Source organism: Microcaecilia unicolor, chromosome 6 (genome assembly GCF_901765095.1).
Source record: "Microcaecilia unicolor chromosome 6, aMicUni1.1, whole genome shotgun sequence".
Taxonomy (NCBI): domain Eukaryota; kingdom Metazoa; phylum Chordata; class Amphibia; order Gymnophiona; family Siphonopidae; genus Microcaecilia; species Microcaecilia unicolor.
In genome coordinates, this window is record NC_044036.1 from 105,591,432 (window position 1) to 105,615,483 (window position 24,052).

Genomic DNA, 24,052 nt, shown 5'->3' on the forward strand with positions numbered 1-24,052 from the left:
TTTTAATTGTTAAGGCTAGCAGTCAGATTCCTTTCTAATTAAGGGGCCCTTTTACTAAGCCACGTGTAGGCGCTTACGGACACCCAACGCATGTCCATTCGGAGTTACCGCCTGGCTACATCATGACCCGGGCGGTGATTTCATTTTTTACCTGTGTCCGCTACACGCGCCGGAAAATAATTTTTATATTCTGGCACTCGGTGGAGACCAGGCAGAAATTGTCATTCTACATGTGTAGATGATTACTGCACGGTTACCATGCAAGACCTCACCGCTAAGTCAATGGCTGGCAGTAAGGTCTCAAACCCAAAATAGACGTGTGGCAATTTTTATTTTGTTGCACATCCATTTTCAGCAAAAATTTTAAAAGACCTTTTTTACAGGCGCGCTGAAATATGGATCTGCTCGCACCCAAAACACGCGACTACACTAGCACAGCCCATTTTTCAGTGCACTTTAATAAAAGGAGCCTAAGATGGCTGAATATTGAATTCATTGATCTTTTTTCCCTTTGCATAGCAATCAACTAAAATGTTGTGCATTTCATTATGTTTTGTTAATTTGTGTTTGTATATAATATCCCTTATTTGAGATCACTGGTAAAAAGCTCACTCGAAAACTCTTATCTTGTACCATCTGAGAACATATCTGAAAATAGCCAGAAATAATGCTAATTCTTAGCATTTCCAAGTTCCCAAGCATTCTTTGTGATAGGCATTCCCAGGTTTTCCTATTATTTTAATAGCGTACATTTTTAAATTGGTAGGGAACTTTAGAAGTTCTGTTATAGAGCACATGCAAATTCTCAATCTTTTTATATTACACATCCATTCTAAACATTCTTGCCAGCTCTTACAAGTGTTAGAAATAGTTTTCCTTCCTAGTTTCATGGAGGACTACATATTCGCTTTTGACAGGTGAAACCCTCTCTGCCAATTCTTTTTTTCTGAAACAACTTGTGAAATTGATCTCCTGCTAAACCAATTTAATATGTGCTGTAAGCCGCTTGCTGGATAATAAGGCTTCATATGTGAGAGCTGTAATCTGCCTTGTGCATTGGGCTTTTTAAAGGCGTTCAAACTTATTTTTCCGGATTTAACATTCCACAAGAACTTTATGACTGCAGAATCCAGCTGTGAAAACTAGCTTTGCAACTGTGCTGATATCCTTTGAGAAATATACCGTATCTAGAGTAGCCAGGTTTCTGCATATTCAAGAGAAACACACTATGTTAGAGCTTCAAAAATATTTTCAGTCTATGCACATTCTCCTTTAAAAATAAACAATGGATTTTGTTTTGATGCTCAGCTTGTTTTGACCGTACTATATATTTTCCAAAGTAACTGATTGCTATATAGGTAATTCTTTCTCCTGGCTTTCATCTGGCACTGTTCAATGGCTTCAGAATATGCATTCTAGTAGTGAATGCTAACATTTTATTTAGGCTTTACTGGTATCTATTCTCTGAGGGGCTATTTAACTAAGCTGCGTAAACGTGTACTCATGCCTAACATGCACCAAAATGGAGTTACCACCCGACTACCACGTGGTAATTTCATTTTTGGCGCACGTCTGATCCACGCGTCTGAAAAATAAATTTTATTTTTTCGGATGCATGTATCAGACGCGCGCCAACTGGCATTTGACGCGCATAGGTCATTACCGCCCGGTAACCGCATGAGACTTTACTGCTAGGCCAATGGCTGGCAGTAAGGTCTCAGACCCAAAATGGATTTGTGACAATTTTCATTTTGCCATACGTCCATTTTGGACAAAAATTTGTAGAAATGATTCTGTGCATGCCCAAAACATGCGTCTACACTACCGCAGGCCATTTTCAGCGCACCTTTGTAAAAGGGCTCCTTAGACTTCTATAGCTGATGTTATGATTCTTGCAGCTGTCCAGACAGTTGATACCTGCTTTAATAAACCAGTGAATTATGGGAGCAAGTTTAAAAGCAGATTTGTACTTTCTCTTCGGAAATCTGGCCAGCATTGAAGAGTCATATACACTTGTACATGCTTTTATCCATGGAAAATTCACACACAAAGCAATTCTGTAAAGTCTATGCTAACAGTTACACACCAATTACATGTGGAATTCATCAGAATAATGGCTTACACAAATTTATTTATTTGTGACATTTATATCCCACATTATCCCAAACAAGTTTGAGTTCAATGTGGCTTACAATAAACAGTATAGGATACATAACAAAGAATAATGCATAAGAAAGTAGTTTGTTATAAGAATCCATATATGTATATGTGCATTTAAATACCAAATTTTTGCCTGAACACTACTCTGTGAATACCTGTATATCACATAGCACATATTTTACAGGTGGGCGTACACAGGGATGGAGTCTGGGCAGAGCATGGGTGGGACTTACACATATACACGTATGCCCTGTTGACAGCAGGCATAAATCCTGGCGTGCAAGTTGGGCATTCATTCCCAGTATTCTATAACATTGCTCCTAAAGTTTCCTAATGCCCCTGACCTGTCCTTGCCCCTCCTATGGCCACTCCCCCTTTTTGCTTGCATTCTATGGGATTTGGGTACCTAGGACTATAGAATAGCACATAGGTAGATGTGTGTACAACTCCTAATTGATGCTAATTAACATCAATAATTGATTTTTAGCATCCAGTTATTGCCTGTTAATGGCTGTTAACCAATTAAGTTGCTCATGCATCTCAGAATTGCGCCCAAATTTAGGTGACCTTTATAAAATCTAGCTCTTAATTTGTAGAATACTTTAAGTTGTGTGTATTGCTGGAACTTAGGAGCACATGCACCAGTTCTTTGGCTGGCATAAGTGCTCATGCCTAATTTATATGCATGTATTTTCACTGCTACCCTTATATTCTATAGAGGAAAGTAAGTGGAATGTACCTTTATGGAATAAGCTCCTACCAGAGGCTCCTAGGTTTAGGCGCCCTGTCATAGAATTACCCCCACAGTGTTTTAAAACTAAAATCCTTATGTGCATTTTATCTTCCTTGACATAACCCCACCCTTTTTGATCCAGGTAAAAGTACTGGCACTGTGAACAGCATGGGGACTTTCACCTCTACTGAGGGGAGGGGTGAAATTTTCAGTGGAATCTTTTATTTTGTTCACCTTTGTAAAAAGCTTTAAAAGCTACATCTTAAATTGAAAAAGTAATAATTTTTCATTAACTTTATCATTAGAAAGTTATTCTATTTTAGGTTGTTAGTGGGTAATATTATAATAGGTTGCCTGGGTTAATTGTGCGGAAAGGCACCTACTGCATTTGTTGCCTAATTTTATAAAAGTCACACAAACGTCTAGTATCTTTATATCACACTAGCACAAATCCTGAAGAAACTGAGCCTAGACTGAAGGCACAGACATTCAGGGCTGCTGAGGGGGGGGGGGGGGGGGCAGGGGGAACAAAATTCCCCGGGCCCAGGCCTTCAAGGGGGGCCTGGCGCCGGGTTCAGGCCGCCGGCGCTGCAGTCCCCGGTCTCACCTGCCTACCCTCGGCTCCATCCGCTACTGGGCCCCCTGCATTAAAATCGGCAGCACCTCAGTTGAGCTCCGTTTGGAAAGGCAGATCACCGTGCCCTCCCTGTGTCCCGCCCTTGCGGAAACCAGACGTTACATCAGATGAGGGCGGGACACAGTGAGGGAAGGCCCGAAGGGAGGCGATCTGCCTTTCCAAATGGAGCTCGGCTGAGGTGCTGCCGATTTTAATGCAGGGGTCCCGATGGCGGACGGAGCCGAGGGCAGGCAGGTGAGACCGGGGACTGCAGCAGCAGCGGTGGTGAGGGCGTCTGCTAGGGCTTCAGCAGAGGGATGCTGTCGGCAGGGGGGGGGTGGCAGGCGGTCTTACCCCGGGCCTGGCTTAGTCTTTCGGCGGCCCTGCAGACATTATGTAGGCCTAAATATTAGCACATAGTTTACGTACATCTGTGTATTTCATAAAAGACACCCAGAAATTTTGACTCCACCCAGTCAGTGGCATACTGAGCTTGGTTGTCCCCTGGGGCAGAGCACCCCCTCCTCCAGGCAAGATAGCAGGCATGCTTAGAGGTGGAGTTTGGGCAGAATATGGATCCAGTGGTCTAGCAGGGGTATGGCGGTGGGTGTGGTCCACCCCATGTGCAGGCAGTAAGGGGGGTGCATTGAGCGGTTGCGGATCCTTTTTACATGACATCAGAGTGGCCAGAGGACTGGCAGAGCTGACAGTTGCATGAATGTATACTGTGACTTCACGACTGCTTGATGCACCCCTCCTTACTGCCTGCACCTAGGGTGTACCGCACCCATGCCCTGCCCCTGGTACACCACTGGACTCGTGATCTGCCCAATCCTGCCACTAAACATGGCTACTATTTTATTTATTTATTTAGATTCAGCTCACACCTTTATCAGTAGTAGCTCAAAGTGATTTACATTCAGGTATAATATATGTCCCTGTCCCTGGAATGCTCACAGTCTTAAGGGGTCCTTTTTAAAGTTTAGCATGCACTAATAACCTAATAACCACTAGTAACCTTCCAGAAATTCCTAAAGACTAACCTGTTCAAAAAGACTTACCATAGTGATCCTTCACAAATGACCTGACATTAAAACTGTACCAGAATCAGACAATATCAAACTCTTTATTCCTGTTTGCTTCAATTAATTTGTCATTAATTAAAGTTAATGCATTACCCCCTTATCTCTCATGCCTGAAATGAAATGTTTATCTAACTTACTTTACAATTTATTTCAACATTTATGTACTTTAAATGCATTACTACTTTGCATTTCTCATTCCGGAAATGGCGATTGCCATTACGGCATAATGTAAGCTACATTGAGCCTGCAAAAAGGTGGGAAAATGTGGGATACAAATGCAACAAATAAATAAATAAATAATGGAATTACTATATGCTAAATGCTAAGCTCATAAGTATAAATTGGGCTTCTTAGCATGCGCTAATTCCATTAGTGTGCACTAAACTTTAGTAAAAGGGCCCCTAAGCTTGTACCTGAGGCAATGGAGGGCTCAGTGACTTGCCCAAGATCACAAGGAGCAGCAGCTGGATTTGAACACAGGCTTCCTTGATTGACAGCCCTGAGCTGGGCTACTCCTCCACTGCACTCCATTTCACTATGGAAGTGCATCGTGCATACTTCTAGGCATGACCTAATGTTGCAAGAAGTCTTTCCTGCACATAAATCAGCATTTTACATACACAGAAAGTTTATAAAATTACCTACCTAGCCAGTCTAGTCTTGTGTGTGTATGTGCGCATATGATATATACCCTAAAGTGCAATAGAAATATGAGATCTTCAAGGCTGTGAATATAGAAGAAAAGCTAAAAGCAAAGACAGTACATGCATAGGACAATAACAATCCAAATTCATTGTCTCTTAGAAAACATTTTTCATGCAAAAACAAAATTTTGAAATGTAGGATTCTTATGGTAAATCAAGTGAAGCTTAAACGCGTAGGATGTCATTAAAAACTTGGAAGCATTAAACATTAGCAGTGGGGATTCCAGAATTCCCATTTACTGAGTGGGCTATTTGTGTGAAGCATTTTGACAAAGATATGAGAGTAATGATAGGTGAAGCGTGTTTCGGTATTTGCTGGTAATTATACAGCATGCAATCAACTGTTCTAATAACCTTTAAGACCACTTTAATTTCATTTTAATATCAAGAAGGCACTTCATTATAGCTAATCTCCAGCTCTGTGTATCATCCATATTTACATTAACGTTTCTCAGTAGGAGTAAATACCATTTTCTCTTGCCATAAGCAGACTTCTACTATGAATTCACAATTTTAGAAACTCATTTTGGGCTTTCCATTCTCTCTACATTACAAAATGTAATACTCCAAGAGAAACGAAGCCAGCAATTTTGAGAAGCCTACGTATTTGCAGGGTATGTGGGTGCTTTACTGTGTGTTTTTTATGGATAATTTTCAGAAAAACCATATCAGGTATTTTCTTTTTTCAAAATTAGCTAGGTAAAAAGTATGCACTAAAAGTTCCTATATACTTTCTCCCTTCAGTATGTGAATTGGGCTTAGGGGGTGAGGGATCCTGAAATAACACCTCGTGTACACACTCTGGCCGATATTCAGTGCTATTTAACTGGCCAGGAATGGCTCCTGGTCGATTAATTAGCACATAGCCAGCTAAACACTAATATTCAGCATGAGATAGCCGGTTATTTCCACTGAAAATTAGGGTCCCTTTTACCAAGCTGAGGCAAAAGGGGGCGCTGATATCGGTGCGTGTTTTACACACATGCCGAGGCCCCCTTTTACCGCAGCTGGTAAAAGGCAAGGTCTCACTTTTCTGCAGGAAATGGCCGGGCGGCAAGTAAAGCACTTGCTGCGTGGCCATTTCAGGGGGAGGAGCCCTTACCACCACCCTTTCAGGCACTGCCCAATTACCGCCGGATACAGCCCGGCGCAACAAAAATAAATAAATTTTTGTAGTGCTGGAAATGACGGCACGGTAGGAGTGGGAAGTACCAGCGGGCTGCTGCGGTAGCCTGGGGGTACTTCCGTTATAGCGAGCGGTAAGTCAGCGTTGGGCTTACCACCACTTAGTAAAAGGAGCCCTTAGTGCTTAGCTCACAGTGACTAATCAGCTATATCGCATGGTATAACTGGCTAGCTGCAAATATTCAGCACTTCACCAGCTAAGTTTAGTGGCCAAATCGGACTGTCTAAATAGCAGCTTACCTTTGACTGCTATAAACTTAACCGGTCAGCGTTGAACATTAACTTGGCTGGTTAGGTTTAAGCCATCTAAAAAATACGAATATTCAGTGTCAGTCATCGGAAATGGCCCAGCACTGAATATCCGGGCTCAGCACCAATCATGGCACTTAGTCTGTCTGTCTCTTGCAGGCTGAATATTGACCACACAGGGTCAATTGTACAAAGGTCACCCAAATCTGGGCACTAAAATGCAAGGTGATGAACGTGAATTCTACGATGGCATCTGGGTGCCCAGATTCTGTTATACGAGTGTAAGTTAGCATTTGCACACCAGCATTTAGGTGCTATTACTTATATGCCATGTAAAAGACAGTTGTAAATGTTAGCATGTAAATTTTGCAAACTCCTATTCTAGCTGACATCATTTTTATGTACCTTTCTGGCTCCACATGCAACTTCCTTTAAGTTAGTCACCCTATTCTCTGTCTAGCTCCTGTTCTATCTAATCCACACCAGGGGTGTAGCCAGACTTTGGCGGGAGGGGGGTCCAAATCCCGAGGTGAGGGGGCACATTTTAGCCCCCCCCGGTGCCGCCACCAACACCCCCGCCATTGCCGACCCCGCCGCTGCCGCCACCACCACCACCAACTTTGCCCCCCCTCCCGACGACCCTCTCGACCCCCCTTCCCGCCGCTAACCCGCCGTCGCCTATCTTTGCTGGTGGGGGACCCCAACCCCCACCAGCCGAGGTCCTCTTTTTCCCGCGCAAGGCTTCCTTATGTTTATGATGTCCTGCACGTTGTACGTCCAGGACGTCAGAAACAGAAGGAAGCCTTTTGCGGGAAGAAGAGGACCTCGGCTGGTGGGGGTTGGGGTCCCCTGCCAGCAAAGGCAGGCGACGGCGGGTTGGCGGCGGGAGGGGGAAGTTGAGAGGGTTGTCGGCAGGAGGGTCCAGGGCCAAATCTATGGGGGCCCAGGCCCCCCTGGCCCCATGTAGCTATGCCACTGATCCACACATACAAGAAGAAGGATGATTTCCCTATGAAGCAATGGAGAAGTGATGCAGGCCAACCAAAATTAATGGTGTGATCCAGAGGTGGATGTGCTTGATATCTGGTTAATAAATTTGTTTCTACCCACCTCTGGTTGATCTATGTCCCTTCCCTACTTTGCTGTTGATCTGTCTAATCTGTCATTATGCTCCACTTTCTCTTTTACCCTATGCTGTCTATTAAGATGTGTATTGTGTTGACATTGTAAGTAGCATACTGTTCCATAATATATATTGTTATTTGAATATTTTTTTGTGTTGATATTGTCTGTTACCTGTGTTCTGAATGACCTTGTTATACGCCGCCTTGGGTGAATTTCTTCAAAAAGGTGGTAAATAAATAAATAAATAAATAAATAAAGCAAGTTATTCTATAAGTTATGGGCCTGATATTCAAAATGATTTAATTGTCCAGGAGAGGATCCAGGTTATTTAAATCAACTGGACAGAGCTGCTGAAAATGTCTGGTTAGCACCCAAGCTGGAACCAGCTAATTTGGGGGCATCCAGTACTTAACTGGTTAAAGCTAACCACATAACTAAGATTGCATAAAAGGCAGTCCTATTTTATGTGGTTCTTTATAACTAGTTAAATGCTGAATATCCTACTTAACCAGCTATGTATACCTGGAAATTCAGTGCCAGAGCTGGCATGGCCTGGCATTGAATTTCTGGGTATAAAGCTGGCAGCAGTTAGCAAAATGCTGATCGCCATCGGCTGAATATCGGGCCCTACATTCGTATGTGTGGGACTCGCCAATATTCTGCCCACATGTATGTCACTTTGCAGTTTTGTGCTATCCCCCCATCTCTATAAAAAGTGCTAAAAAATGTGCATGCAAATTTGGGTGTGCACCCAATTCGTGCATAATTGTGCATGTATTTTAATTGAATAACAAGCTAATTAGCGCCAATAATTTGCTTTTTAACAAGCAATAATTGGCACTAATTAGACCAAATTAACATACACACATGTAAATTTAGGCACAGAAATGGGAGGGCATGAATGGATTGGGGTTGATCAGGGGTGTGATTTTAGTTATACGAGTGAGGGGGCTCCATGCCTAAATACAGGCATAGGTATTTGCACCAACCTTTCATTGGTGGAAATGCCAGCGTCTAAATATAGGTGCGATCCCTGGGCTTAAGCGCCATTCTATAAACCAAACGCCTAACTTTAGGTGTGGTTTATAGAATACCACTATGCATTTTTCAGCGCCAATTTTTTAGGCGCCATTTATAGAATTTCCCCCATATGGGGTGCATGCTAAACTTGTAGGATACCATTTAGCTGCACTTCCCCCGCACCCCACTAGGCACTAAGGTTATAGAATAAGGGGGATACTGGTTGAATATCAGAACTAAACAGATAATAGCTTACAGACTCATAACTTTCTTTGATCATTGGCTCTTGAATGTCCATGAAACACCATTTTAATTTATTGGAGATTTGAAATTTTTCATATTGCCTTTTAAGGTACTCTAGTTGACTTCCTGTAATGTAGGCAGTTGTGTATATTATTAGTAGCCAAAAAACAAATATTCCCTGTAGCCCATTGCAGTATGTCTGGATACGTGTCAGGTTCCCAACCAGAAGAGCAGAACTGGACCTATAAAACTGGTAAGAGAATACATTGGAGACAACATTGCAAAATGATTGGCATGCTAAAGAATCTTCCCTTTAAAGTGTACTGGATAGTGCATCAACCTTGCAGTTTCATTCACGTGGAACAATCAAGATCTGCTGGACTCATGAGGGACCTGCCTGTCCTAAGCAATTGACATTGCTGTACTACCCCCCATGGCAAAAATGATAGCAGTGGTCTTCTGGCTACCTTAAAGGGATTGCTGATTATATATATCACATTTGCACATATGTGAAAGAGTTTGTTCAACTTTAGATGTGCTGAAGCACTCAGTACAACCAAAGAGCTGGCACAGAAAATATAGGATCAGGATTACAGGAAGAAGACAAACCTGCTTATAATCGAAAGAGAAAAACGCCCAAGTTCCGACCTAAATCGGGAGATGGACGTTTATCTCACAAAAACGAATAAAGCGGTATAATCGAAAGCCGATTTTTGGACGTTTTCAACTGCACTCCGTCGCGGATGCGGACAAAGTTGATGGGGGCGTGTCAGAGGTGTGGCGAAGGCGGAACTGGGGCGTGGTTATCTGCCGAACAAAGATGGGCGCATTTCACCGATAATGGGAACAAAAGTATGTGTTTTTAGCTAGAATTTAGGACACTTTTCCTGGACCCTGTTTTTTCACGAATAAGGCCCCAAAAAGTGCCCTAAATGACCAGATGACCACTGGAGGGAATCGGGGATAACCTCCCCTGACTCCCCCAGTGGTCACTAGCCCCCTCCCACCACAAAAAATGATGTTTCACAACTTTTTATTTTCACCCTCAAATGTCATACCCAGCTCCCTGACAGCAGTATGCAGGTCACTGGAGGAGTTGTTAGGGGGTGCAGTGGACTTCAGGCAGGTGGACCCAGGCCCATCCCCCCTACCTGTTACAATTGTGCTGCTTAATGCTTATTAGTCGTCCAACCCCCCCAAACCCACTGTACCCACATGTAGGTGCCCCTTAGGGCTATAGTAATGGTGTAGACTTGTGGGCAGTGGGTTTTGAGGGGGATTTGGGGGGCTCAACACACAAGGGAAGGGTGCTATGCACCTGGGAGCTCTTTTACCTTTTTTTTTGGTTTTGTAAAAGTGCCCCCTAGGGTGCCCGGTTGATGTCCTGGCATGTGAGGGGGACCAGTGCACTACGAATCCTGGCCCCTCCCACGAACAAATGCCTTGGATTTATTCGTTTTTGAGCTGGGCGCTTTCATTTTCCATTATCGCTGAACAACAAAAACGCCCAGCTCACACATTGTTGAATAAAACATGGGCGTCTATTTTTTCCCAAAATACGGTTCGGTCCACCCCTTCACGGACCCGTTCTTGGAGATAAACGCCCATGGAGATAGGCGTTTTCGTTCAATTATGCCCCTCAAAGGGTGTTATGCCTGACAGAACTTTCTGTGGTTCCGTTACACCTTCTGTATGCTTTGTAGGCACATATACAAATAACAGACAGTCATTCATACAGTAATTACTCTGGGCTCACTTGGTTAGAGATATGACAGTGCCCAAAGCGGCCTTCTGGGTCCCCAATGAAGGAATAATGCCAATTATTGGAGAAAAATATATATTATTTATTATATATGTATATGCAAATATGGCAAGCACAAAATACTAATGATTACACCCCAAAATAGATATATGAATCTATCTATCTATCTATCTATCTATCTATCTATCTATCTATGTAGATGATTACACAACTACAATATTATCTTGAAAAGAAATTGCCAAGAAGAAATTACCAACTTAGGGACTCTTTTATAAAGGCACGGTAGGGCTATCAAATGGGTAGCATGTGCCTAATTGGCACTACAGCCAGGGTAGCATGTGTGCCTGGCAGTAATTTCAAGTTTGGCGTGCATCAAATTCCACAGTAGAAAATAATTTCATAAGTTAACTGCAACACATCTTTCATATAAATCTTAAAGACCTCTAATGGTGTCAAAAATGTGTTATCAGAAAGTTCAAAATACTCAAGATTCCAACTGAAGATGGATAGACAAACTATCCTTAATTATTGTAGCAGCTGTAGCAGTGACAGTACCCATTTGAGTTTCGATTTTACCAAGCCGCAAGACTAATTTATTACATTTGGAAACCTGATGAATTTAGTTACTGTTTCTTCTATGAATCTAGTCAAATTAAAAGGATTGCCCTGAAGAGATTTCTCAACTCTGTTTATGGCAAACAAAGCAAAAAAACTTCCTGAGAAGAACTAAGAGCCGATGGAACGAGAGGGAAATGAAAGAGAAACCGGAGATGAAATCTTTACTATTTCCTGGAGTCCAATACTTGGATCTTGCTGACCCAAGGAGATGTGGAGGGGCATTTTTGAAAGGGATGTCCAAGTTGCAATTTGGACATCCTTGCGAAACGACGAAATCCAGGGGCAGGGAAACCCATATTTTCAAAACAAGATGGACGTCCATCTTTCATTTTGAAAATACCGTCATGGACGCCCAAATCCTTAAATTTTGTCATCCTTAGAGATGGACGACCTTAGACATGGACGTTTCTGACTTTTGGCGATTTTTGAAACCAAGGACATCCATGTCTAAAACGGCCAAATGCAAGCCATTTGGTCATTGGAGGAGCCAGCATTTGTAGTGCACTGGTCCCCCTGACATGCCAGGACAACAACTGGGCACCCTAGGGTAGGGTTACCATACGTCCGGATTTCCCCGGACATGTCCTCTTTTTGAGGACATGTCCGGGGCGTCCGGCGGATTTTGCCCACGCCCACGTTTGTCCGGATTTCTGGACAAACGTGAGCGCGGGTGCGGGGAGGCGCGTGCGTGCGGTGGGCGGGCGATCGTCGGCGCCGTGGGTCACCTGGTCTCCCGTCCTCTCCCCTTCCTTACCATGTTCCCTGGTGGTCTAGTGACGTCTTCGGGGCAGGAAAGAGCCCCCTCTTTCCTGCCCGGAGCGCTGCCTCCCCTGTCTATCATCCTTCTCGGTCTGGCTGGGGATTCAAAATGGCCGCCGAGAGTTGAACTCTCGCGAGGCCGCTTCAACTCTCGTTGGCCATTTTGAATCCCCAGCCAGACCGAGAAGGATGATAGACAGGGGAGGCAGCGCTCCGGGCAGGAAAGAGGGGGCTCTTTCCTGCCCCGAAGAGAAGACACTACTAGACCACCAGGGCTAGATCGTAAGTGAGGGGGGGGGGTATGTGATGGGGGGAGGGGATTATGCGACGGGGGGGGGGGAGTAGGGGCGGAACCCGACCTGAAGGGGCGTGGCATGGGGCGTGGCGGGGGGCGTGGCATGAGGCGGGGTGGGGGCGGGGTAGGGGCGTGACATGTGTCCTCTTTTTCAGAGGACACAAAATGGTAACCCTACCCTAGGGGGCACTGCAGTGGACTTCATAAATTGTTCCCAGGAACACAGCTCCCTTACCTTGTGAGCTGAGCCCCCCAAAACCCACTACCCACAACTGTACACCACTACCATAGCCCTTAAGAGTGAAGGGGGGCACCTCCGTATGGGTCCAGTGAAAGAGTAAAAAATTGATTCACTTCTACTTGGTCTATACCACTCTTTTCCTATTACAATGCAGGGAATGTTCGTGGGAGATTAGAAAACAGTAAGTTTTTGTTTGACATAAGGCTTTCATCCTCTAAGTCAGTTGTGATCCTTTTTTATTTGCATTCCCTTTTTCTGTAATACCCATGTTTATTGCTTTCAGATTCTTCTCTAGATGTCTTCGCCCCCTTTTCTGATCTCTTTCTGCTGCTTTCTCTCTTTATTGTGCTTGGCTGAACCATATAGTATCAGTTTCTCTGAGCACTTATCTTCTAACTCCTGTTACTCTACATGTTCCATCTTTGCTTATACCATATGCTGTTTATTATACTGTTTTATTGGTAGATGGGGGTAGGTTGCACAGGGCCCCGCAATTGCTAAGACCAGCTCTGCAGAGACTTTTCAGTTAGCCCCAGATTTTCAGTGCCAGCACTGAATATTGTGGGCTAATCTCGCCAGCGATGGTCAGCTTTTTAAAAAATTTCTGACTGCTGCTGGCTGAATATTGGATGGCATGTATATTTGATGATTTTTTTTCTACATTCTTTTCTACATTAATTATTACTAAAAAGCAATGATTATATTGGTCTATTGAACAAACAAAGGCTGCAGAATTCTAAAATATTTCAATTTGTTTTTGCATGGAATTCCCCCAAGAATTTAATTTAATGGGGAAAATTAAGTATTTGAAAACTGCCTATCCTCCTTGCTGGTAAAAGAGTCAATGCGACTGTCAGGCCCCATTGTTTTGCTTTGACTGAACCTGCTCTTTTCTGACCTCAGAAACTGCAACCCTAGGCAACCACCTAATCTACCTAATGGTTGAACCAGCCCTGAATGAGACCCCCACCAACGCCCTAGCAATGTGACATTCCTCTTAGGCTTCAGGTTTGCTATGTACATAATAAAAAGAAAGATGAAACACATAGGCATGAGCTTTAACAGTGAAGTAATCAGTATTCAAGCAGAGATCTTTAAAAGCTTTGTTTTGCTTTCCCGTCATTTGCATGTTGACAGATATAAGGCAAATGCAGAGAGTATGTCAGTAAAACTGCCATAAAATGAAGAGATCAGTGTTCCTAAGGGATTCTGTATCCCAGGTTTGCAGGGAATAAAGCCCTCATGTTTATACACACAGCAGTGGTAAACTGATCTGGAAACAATCAATATGCAAGAAATAAACTGCATGATTAAAAAACACAGAAATGGGAGGGTCATGGGTGGAATGGGGGGTGTTCCTAGCATTTAGATGCGTTGTTATAGAATACGGGGGACATGTGCCCAATTTAGGTGCATACATTTGATTCACGTTGTTGTGATTCGAGGTAGTGAGCCCTAGGACCACAGTCATAGGTCCTACTGCAGTAGACAGGCCACCTCCGAAGCCAAAGAAAAGGAGAAAAAGCAGTGTCTTAAAAGCTAGATGAAGCTGCAACTCAGGAACTAGCAAGGCTGGAACTCAGTCACTAGTGAAAGTGGAACTCAGGAACCAGTGAAGCTGGAGCTCGGGAACTAGCAAGACTGGAACTCAGGACTTGGCAAGGCCAGGAGAGCTGAGTTGCGAAGGCACAGGAAGAGGGTCTGGGCTTCCATGAAATACGCCTAGATTCAAGATGTCACGGGATCTGGTAAGGGATCTGGGGAGCGGGAGTCCCCACTAGACACTAAGGACTTTTTTTTTCTTCAAATTTGAATATAGGTCAGGCAGGGGTTAGAGTGGGGGAGGGAAGACAACAGGGAATTTGTTGTTGTTTTTTTTAAGTCAGGGGATGGAGAGGTAATGGATGGGGGTGCCTTAGACACCAGGGATTGTTCGGGGGGGGGGGGGGGGGATTGGGTTGGGTAAGAGGGTGCCACTAGGGTTTTTCAGGGGTCAGGACAGGAGAAATGCTGTGGCATGCTTGCCTGCAGCTTTTCTTTCTTTCTTTTTAATATCACCCTTGCTATCAGTGTATGAGCCAATCATAACTCAGGCACTGACAGGAAAAGTGACATTTATCAATGAGCTCTGCAATATTAACACAGCAGTAATTTACATGCTCACTGATTATAGCATGCCATGGTATTTTTTGTACAATATTTTGTGGTAGAGCTGTGACTCTTGTGAGGCTTCCTGCATCTGCCCCTATGTCGCTAAATTAGCTACCTTTGTATATCTCAGTATATCATGTGCTTAGGTGACCTCAGTGTGTACCAATTAAACCCAAAAAATGAAAGAAAAACAACAACTATTGTGCAGCTGACATGTAAACACTTTCTTATAGTCTACAATTAATGAAGTTCCAGCATTAAAGAGACAAAAGAATGCAAAAATGGGTTATTCACTGAAAATATACCTCCAACCAGCTGAATGTCATTGTTCTTTTTTTCAGTGCTTTCCTTGAGCAGGTTCATTGCAAAACCGGCACAATACACTCACCCTTGAGTAGAAACACCATCATCGGGCAATGACAGCTCAACTTAAAACTAAAACAATCCTAGAAAAGGTGTAGCGACAGAACCTCTGGACCAACCATTTCCACCCTGACCATTTACGTAGTAAATTATCATTCAGTCATTTGGAAACCGTATAAGAACAGTTTGAGAAAATGTTACATGACTGTTTTCATGTAGAAAGCAGAAAGGATGTTCTTACAATAATTCATTTTATCTTCCCTTGGCCTTTCTGGTACAACCCCCCCCCCCCCCCCAAAATAAAAAACATATTTTGGAGGAATCCAACAATATAGAGGAAAATCCACAGATCAAAAGACGAAGCTGTTCCTACAGTATGTGTGAGGCTTGAGCAACATAAATCTCTTTATAATTTCTTGTAGTGAATAACAAAATAAACTTCCCTCACCTCCATGACACATTACTGGGGAAAGGGAAAAATAACGGAGTTTGTGAAACACATTCCTTTAGGGGCCCTTTTATAAAGTGGCGGTAAGCCCAACAGGGCCTTACAGCACACTAATCTGGAACTACCAGCGGTGCCCACACTAGGGAAAATAGGGAGGTAATTTCTAATGTGGGGCTAACCTGGCGGTAATTTGGCACTGTCACGTGCTACTCAGTTACCATTGGGTTAGCACAGGAGCCCTTACTGCCAGTTCAGTGGGTGGCAGTAAGTGCTTCCATCGCCTGGCCACGTGGAAAGAGTAATCTTACCATATGGCATGGCTATTTTCAGGCTTTTTTACCCACTGAGGTACAGGGCCGCCGAGAGACTGGGCCGCCCCTGAGGTCGTCGTCACCGCCACCCCCCAGGCCGCCACGCCGCAGTCCCCACCCGCCCCCTCCGTCCGCCACCAGGCCGGGCCCCCTGCATTGGATTCGCCTCATCAGACGAGGGCGGGACACAGGGAGGGAAGGCCCGAAGGGAGGCGAATCCGATCTGCTGCTGCTGGCTGCACTTTCAGTCACAGAGTGAGGTGACAGGTGAGGCTTTGTGATGATTTCAATGCGGGGGGCCTGGCCCGGTGGTGGACGGTCGACGGAGCCGAGGCTGGGTGAGATCGGAGACTGTGGCGCTGGGCCCCCCTTGGAGGTCCAGGCCCAGGGAATTTTGTTCCCCATGCCTCCCTCTCTATGGCCCTGCTGAGGTGAAAAGTGCCACATCGTGTGGCAAAAAGGGTCCCCAGCCACTAGCGCAGGGCCCTTTTTACCACAACTTGGTAAAAGGACCCCTGAAGAAGGCAATTTTCAAAGGTATTTAGGGGCCCTTTTACCAAGCTGCGGTTACCGCAGCCTAAAATAGCATACTGCGGGGTGCACTGTGTCCTGTGGTACTTTGAACCTATGTGTGTGTGCTACTGGCTAACATGGCCATTAAATCAGAAAATGGAAAATCTGCCATTTTTCAGCTGCAGCAAAAAGTGGCCTTAGCGCGTGGAAAAGACCTGTATAAGGGAATGCTAAGACCAGGAAAGGACTGACAGTGATCTGTGCCTCCAGGCAGTAAGGGTCATTGGGCCCACCCTGATGGCTGCCTGCTGCTCCCTCCCACACACTACAGCCCCCCTACCACCGCAGCTGCTGTCCCCCTCCTGCATGCCTCAGTCGGCCCTTCCCAGTCCTACCTTGCAGGGCCCTGATGGTGTAGTGGCTTCTTTAGGGGCAGGAGAAAACCCCACTCTTTCCTGCCCACTACTGCTATTCTGTCCGGTGCTGTCATGTTTTCAAAATGGGTACTTCGATAGTCTCATGAGTCTGGGAGTTTCGGCAGCCATTTTTAAAACATGGTGGTGCTGGGCAGAATAGCAGCAGTGGGCAGGAAAGAGTGTTGTTCTTTCCTGCCCCTGCAGAGGCCACTAGACCATCAGGGTCCTTCAAGGTGGGACCGGGGAGGGCCCACTGAGGCTCGGGGGGCTTCACTGTGTGGTGGCGATGGTGATGGGGGGGGGAGGGAAAAGCCTCTGGGCCCCCTAGAGGCTCTGGGCCCTCGGGCACTTCCTGGTTGCTCAAATAGTCAGTCTGACCCTAGCTAAGACAAATTTTGCTGCAGCTTAGTAAATGGACCCCTTCGCGATTTCCATACATAAACAGAGTTTTATGCATAGCAATGGCCTTTTTGAAAATTACTCACCCAATATGTGTCTAGGGCCACTACATGCCAAAGTTTACGCACAGATAGGAGAAATAGTATGTTCTGACATTAAAAAAAAGTTGGGAAGCACTGAACAGAGGTGAGCTCAGGAAGGATGGGGGAGTATGAAAGAGAAAGAGATTAGACTCCTGTTTTGGGAGTAGGGAACAGGGAGAGCTGGGGAGAAGATCAAGACTGGAGGAGGAGCAGAAAAAGAGCAAGAGAAAATTTGGAGGTCTGCTGGGAGGAGGTGGTGTTGGAGAGAGTAAGAAAATGGGAAAGGGAAAGCTGTCAGAGACTGTTCTACACAAGATATGAAATGCTTACTGGTATGCAAAATAAAGAAATATAAAAAAAAGACAAAAATTACTCTTTTATCCCTGTTTTGCAGTTTATCTTGCACTCATTCCTTCATTGCATCTCAAGTAGGACCAATTCTATGACAAGCACAAGTTCAGGTCTTTGCACGATAAGGATGCTTTATTCTCAACCACTCCTCGGATACTCTTGCCTGACATTTGCTAAGTGGACATTAGAGAACAAAAAAGGGTTTGAGGATTTTGGGAAAGAATGAGCTTTTGGTAAGAATGAAGCCGTCATTCTCGGTCTCATGTTCCACTGAATAGCTACTCCCATAAGACTACAGACACCTCTCCTGTCTTATGAACAGCACCTGCTTAATGAGAATACTGGCAGAATATGTGCAAGTAAGGCATTCAAAAAGAATGGTAAAAAGAACACACAGCACTGACTGAAGCTGGCTGCCTCATTTCTCATCCTTTTGAAGGAATTGTTAGTCATATCTGCTATCAAGGTAAGATCTTACAGATTTCATGTTGCTCCATACTGCAGTATCAAGCCCCAGATTCCAACAACTGTAATCAGACTTGGGAATGATTTACAAGCATGCACACGTTTCTGAAACACAAAATCATCTTACGCATCATAAGGAGGTAGAATGCCATTTCACATTCCCTTGGCTTTTGGTGACAGCCCTTTGATAGAAACCCTTTATACTCGTACCCCATTCCAACGCAGATCGATTTGCCAATAAAAAGAGTTAAATAAAAGAAAAAGAAACCCCTTTATACTACCATCTGTATTGGCTTTGTGACTTGCACATGATCTTTATAAATTCCTCACAGTGATGACCTTGCAGTCATGTACAGGGCTCTCATGCTGTGCTTCTAACATGATGTTATTCAATGTCTAACTGACAACTGAGATAAAAGCAGAAGGACCCTCATGGATAATCGTTAATGGGAGAAAATGTCCTCCTTGTCTGCAACTATGCTACTAGAGCTCCACTGGCAGCTGATGTACATACCATAGAGGTCCTTTGGCACGCCAATTGTAGCACTTTTCTATTTAACATTTGGGGGCCCTTTGGCATGCAGCAACACACTTGCCGAGCCCCAGTCCGGAACTACTGCAGGAGCCTGGCGGTAGTGCCCATCCCCTGAAAGGTAACTATAAGAAACACATCAGGCTGTACCCCACAGCACACAAAGGAAATGAGGGACTGAGAAATATGGATACAGAGAGCAGAGACCCCCAGCAGACAGGAGAGGGAAAAGCCAGCAAAAAATAGACAGCCGGGCCTGAGACTCACCCCACTCAGAAAGAGCAGAACACAGTAACAGCGAGGGTAGTGATAGCAAAAAAGAATTCAAACAGTCACAAGGGAAAGACTGCTCCAAACACTCAGCTTCCAGAGGCAGGCAAAATACTGCAGTCAGAGGGTTAACCAGGCTCTGAACACACAGCTGCCAGAGGCAGGAACACTGCAGACAAGGGTTAATGTAAACACAGGGAAGAACAAACAAACAACCCCCACAGAAAGAAACAAAGGTCCCTAGTCTGCCACAAAGACAAGAAGCACACAAAATACAAGCACAGCACAAAGGGTAACTCCAAGGGAAACAAAACAAACAACCTGGAACAGAATGATAAATGAGCTTACCACAAAGCACCACAGTCATTGTTGCCAGGTGCTGTGCGAGTTCGGCGGTTTTTTCCGGGGCTTCTATTGGTCCAATTTGGTCCAATAGAAGCTTTTCCGGGGCTTCTATTGGTCCAAATTGGACCAATAGAAGCCTTTCAGGGGCGGGGTTGATGTCAGGGATGACGTAGGGGGCGGGGCTAGTGACATGGGAGGCGGGGTTAGCGACATGGGGCGGGGTTAGGTGACGCGGGGGCGGGGTTCGGTGACGCGGAAGACAGGGATTGGCTACGGGCGGGTTTTGGGCGGGTTTACGGCTCGTTTCGGGCTGGGAAAATTTTTCCCAGCTGGCAACCCAGACCACAGTCAAACAGAGGAAATCACAGGTGAGGGAAGAGGGGTAATCAGACACACGCTGGAAGCAGCAAGCACACTGAGACAGAACAACAGAGGGCTACAGCAAGGAAGGAGAAAACAAACTCCACAACACACAGAGCAAAAGCTCAAACAGCGCAAGGTAAGGCTTCAGCAAAAAACAAAGGGCAACGCCAAAGCAAGGGTTGTAGGGAAGGGTAAGCTTAAGTAGATCAGACTGACTTCAGCTCAGCCCAGATGGGCCAATCAGGAACGGTTCCAGGCATTCCCCTGTCTGACTAGCAGAGTTAAACAGAATCATAACAACAAGCCTGCATTATCTGCAAGATTGCCTGCTTGGTATTCATAATATTTGATGGCTTCACTTTTGAGTACCTACTTAATTTATGATCATTTCCTCTCTGTAATATAACTTCTATAGCAAATGCTGCATGTTTGCTCTAGTTTCCTTCCCCTTTAGAAATTTGTTATAAGAAGGTACTGGAGGCCGGGTTCCTTTTCTTATAAAGCAGTTCAGATATGTTAATCTCTTCAACTGATTTAAAACTATAATCCTCTTACTATTCTTTCAGGAGAAATCTAAAGATTTACTTGTTATTATAATTTACTGTGAGCCTTTTCACCAGGGGCATAGCTAGGTGGGGCCACGGGGGCATGGGCCCCCGCAGATTTAGCCCTGGTGCCCCTGCTTTCACTCCCGTGGCTGACCCTCCCCCGCCACATTCAACCCCCCCTCCTGCCGCCGCCAACCCTCCCCCGCCGCCATCAGGTACCTTTGCTGGCGGGAGCCCCCAACCCCCGCCAGCCGAAGTCCTCTTCAGTGCCGGTCTCCGGAGTGATGCTGATCTGGATTCTGTTTCTGTGAGTCCTGACATCCTGCATGTAGGAATGTGCAGGACATCAGGACTCATAGAAACAGAATCCAGATCAGCGAATGCGCCGGACTTGGAGACCGGCGCTGAAGGGGACTTCGGTTGGCGGAGGTTGAGGACCCCTGCCAGCAAAGGTACCTGGCGGTGGTGGGGGAGGGTTGACGGCGGCGGGAGGGGGGGGGGGGTTGAAAGGGATGGGGAGGGTGGGCGTCGGCGCGGGGAGGGGGGTCAAAAGTGGCGGGGGTCGGCAGCGCTGGGGGGGCTAAAATGTGCCCCCTCACCTCGGGCTTTGGACCCCCCCTCCCACCGAAATCTGGCTACGCCCCTGCTTTTCACACTAGGTTGACACCGGCTTTGAACCTTTTATGGGAGTTGGTGGAATACAACTACTGTACCCATCTATTTATCTATTTACACAAGACTTTAGCTGGTGTAAGTCCAGTGCCAAGAGTTGGGTGCAGGAATCCGCTCTAAACACTATTCTATGAAGGGTGCACTTAGGGCCAGATTCTAAATATGGTACTTAAAACATCGGTGCGGAAAATATTTCTGCCTAAACCTATTCTATCAATGGCACCTAGATTTAGGCATGGTATATAGAACACACTTAGTTGATATCCTAGCGCCTACAACTACATGCATCCATTTACACCAATGAAAACATGGTGTAAATCCCGGCACATAGATTTAGGCGCAGAGGGCCATATTCTATAACAATGCGTTCAAATTTTGGAACACCCACAAAATGCCCATTTCCCTGTCCATAACCATGCCCCTTTTGTCAGCAGAGCCTCACCTCCGTGTGAAAGTGACAGATCGCCTCACTTCAGGCCTTCCCTCATTGTGTCCCGCTCTCGTCACTTCCTGTTTCTGCGAGGGTGGGGCACAGTGAGGGAGGGCCGAAGGGAGGCGATCTGCCACCTTCACACGGAGGTGAGGCGCTGTTGATTTGAATGCAGGGGGCCCGGTCATGGTGGCGGACAGAGGGGGGCTATTGACGGAGCCGAGGGTGGGCAGGTGAGACAGGGGACTGCAGCGCTGGTGGCCTGGGAGCAGGAAAAGGAGAGACCCTGGCACCGGGCCCTCCTTGGAGGCCTGGGCCAGGGGAATTTTGTCCTCCCTGCCCCCTCTCAGCGGCCCTGGTACTCATTATTGCTTATGTGCTGTTAACAACACTGATTGGCTTGTTAAGCCAATTAAGTTATGTGCATTGTTATAGGATACGCTTGGATTTCAGTATGGAATGCTAGGCACGCTAGACAGAATCCAGGGGTTAGCGCCAATACTTTCTGGTGCCAAATTTTGAGCGCCATAAATAGATCTCCCCCTTAAGTGCATACTCGCCACACAAACCAGGTAGCCTGTTATTGCAGAATCTTCTAAAGGGCATAACCAATAGGGATTTAATCTAATAATCTTCTGATTTTGCAGGCTCTTCCTTCAGTTAAATATATTTGCATTCAGAAAACGTTTGCACATACTTGACCCATTGAAATTCCACTCTGCTAAATGGATATTTTAGCTCCTCCTCTCCCACCACCACCAAAGAATTTGAAATTGAAAAAAGAAAGCAGTCCATTTCTTTTATGCATTATGACAAACTGCAAGTTATGGGCTTGCATTTGTTTATGCAGGATTTTTTTTTATTTTTCCTTTTTTAAATCTTCCAGTGTTAAAGCAACAAGAAAACATTTAGGATGTCCTTTGGTGGAATCTTATTACACTTGTTATATATGTAAACTGATATTCTTTGATGCCAGCACGTTGCCCATACAGAGAAATCTCTGCACAATGAAAACAAAGCCTTAAATACAAAAAATAAAAATAAAAAAATAAGGGGAAAAATCATAACTAAAATGTAATTTCTCTTTTATCTGATTAGTCAAATACAATAACAGATTGTCTGGTAACACAAATTGGCAATAATACAAAAAATCTACCTTTTACAGTATTTCAAGAAAAATAACTTCATTTGAATACAAAAGGATAAATACACTCTTTTATTTTCCCTCTAGTCACTCCTGTATGTGAACACTATCATCCCAAGGATGTAGTGCCGCTAGGATATACAAGGAAAGGACTGACTTGATTTGTTTTGAGGGGAAGAGAGGGCTGTTACACATGTGCATCACTAACATTGGACAAATCTTTCAACCAACAAGGGTTTACAGAGCAACGTTCACTAAAGCACAGGTTGGAAGGGTTCCAGGACTGAAGCAGGCCAATATGGCAGCTTAAACGGATTTCCTTATACCCACAATGCACTGACAGCAAAGAATGCCTCTATTTGGTTGGTCCACACTGGGTAGAGGTACAACAGCTCACCACGTCGAAGTAGCAAATGTTGTTTTGATTTTATAACTCGTAGTGTTTTTGTTTTCAACTGTCAACGCCTTTCAATTCAGTGTAAGGTCCTGCAGTTACTTTTTCGTGATTTGCAATGCTAATGCCAGCAACTGCCAACTTGAATCAGAATTTAACAGTCTTGATTGCAACGCTGTCCACGATTTGATATAAATATGGCTTAGTTCAGATGGGTCTTCTCTTATTGTCTGCTTTTTAACATTTTTTAAATTATTATTTCTGTAGCAAATGCTTGCGTTTGACTTTTTTTTGTATTATTGTGGTGGCACATTCCTTTGAGCAGTCTGGAGTTGACATCACTAGCTAGCCAGACCCTAGATTTTGACTAGGCCGGTCAGTGCTAGTAGAGCTGTCAGCATGAGTAAAGAGCTCTGTGACCTTGCCCCACGATTGGGCTTTGAACCACATCCACCTGCATCCTTCTCACATTTCAACTTTTCACACAAAATGCCGGTGTAGGCTGCAGGGCACTGGCAACGCACATTGTTGTGGCATATTCCTCCGTTCTGGCACCGCAGCAGTTCATTGTCACATACGTTCGCTGCAGAAAGGAAAACAAACAAATGAAAAAAAAAGTAAGGCAGAGTAAACCTACATTTATCAGGCAAACAGAGCTATGAACTTTAAAACATATATTGATTTTTTTTTTCAGCTGGGATACACATATCAGATGTGCTTCCAATTTCTAGGTGATTGCAGTTCACCACTTTTTTTTTTAAATCATATTAGCTATTATGGTATAGATCTTTGCTATAATGCTGAAGAACAATATTGTCTATTTCAGACATCTGGATGCAAAGGAACCTGATGCTCACTTACGGGAAGTGTCTTTTTCTGTACTGAGTGGCAAAGCTTTGTTTTAAAGAGGCAAAGCCATTTTCAAAGAATTCAGGACTGTTTGGATAAGAGTGACAATTACAGGGAAACCACTACATAGGATTGCAGGGCTGATGTTAAACATGCTGGGACACTAGGCAGAAATTTGGGATGGGGCCTCAAAGCCCACCAGCTGGTTTC

At 44.8% G+C, this 24,052-nt stretch overlaps 1 protein-coding gene across 3 annotated transcripts in view; it reads right to left on the reverse strand.

The window, feature by feature from the left end:
* Positions 1-22,504: 22,504 nt before the first annotated feature.
* The window catches only part of NTNG1 (netrin G1), a 484,639-nt gene continuing 483,091 nt past the window's right edge, over positions 22,505-24,052 (reverse strand). For all 3 annotated transcript variants that reach the window (XM_030206226.1, XM_030206225.1, XM_030206224.1), the window contains one exon: positions 22,505-23,576. In XM_030206226.1, coding sequence (XP_030062086.1) covers positions 23,350-23,576 — 227 coding nt within the window. In that variant the 3' untranslated portion in view covers positions 22,505-23,349. The remainder of the gene's footprint in view (positions 23,577-24,052) is intronic.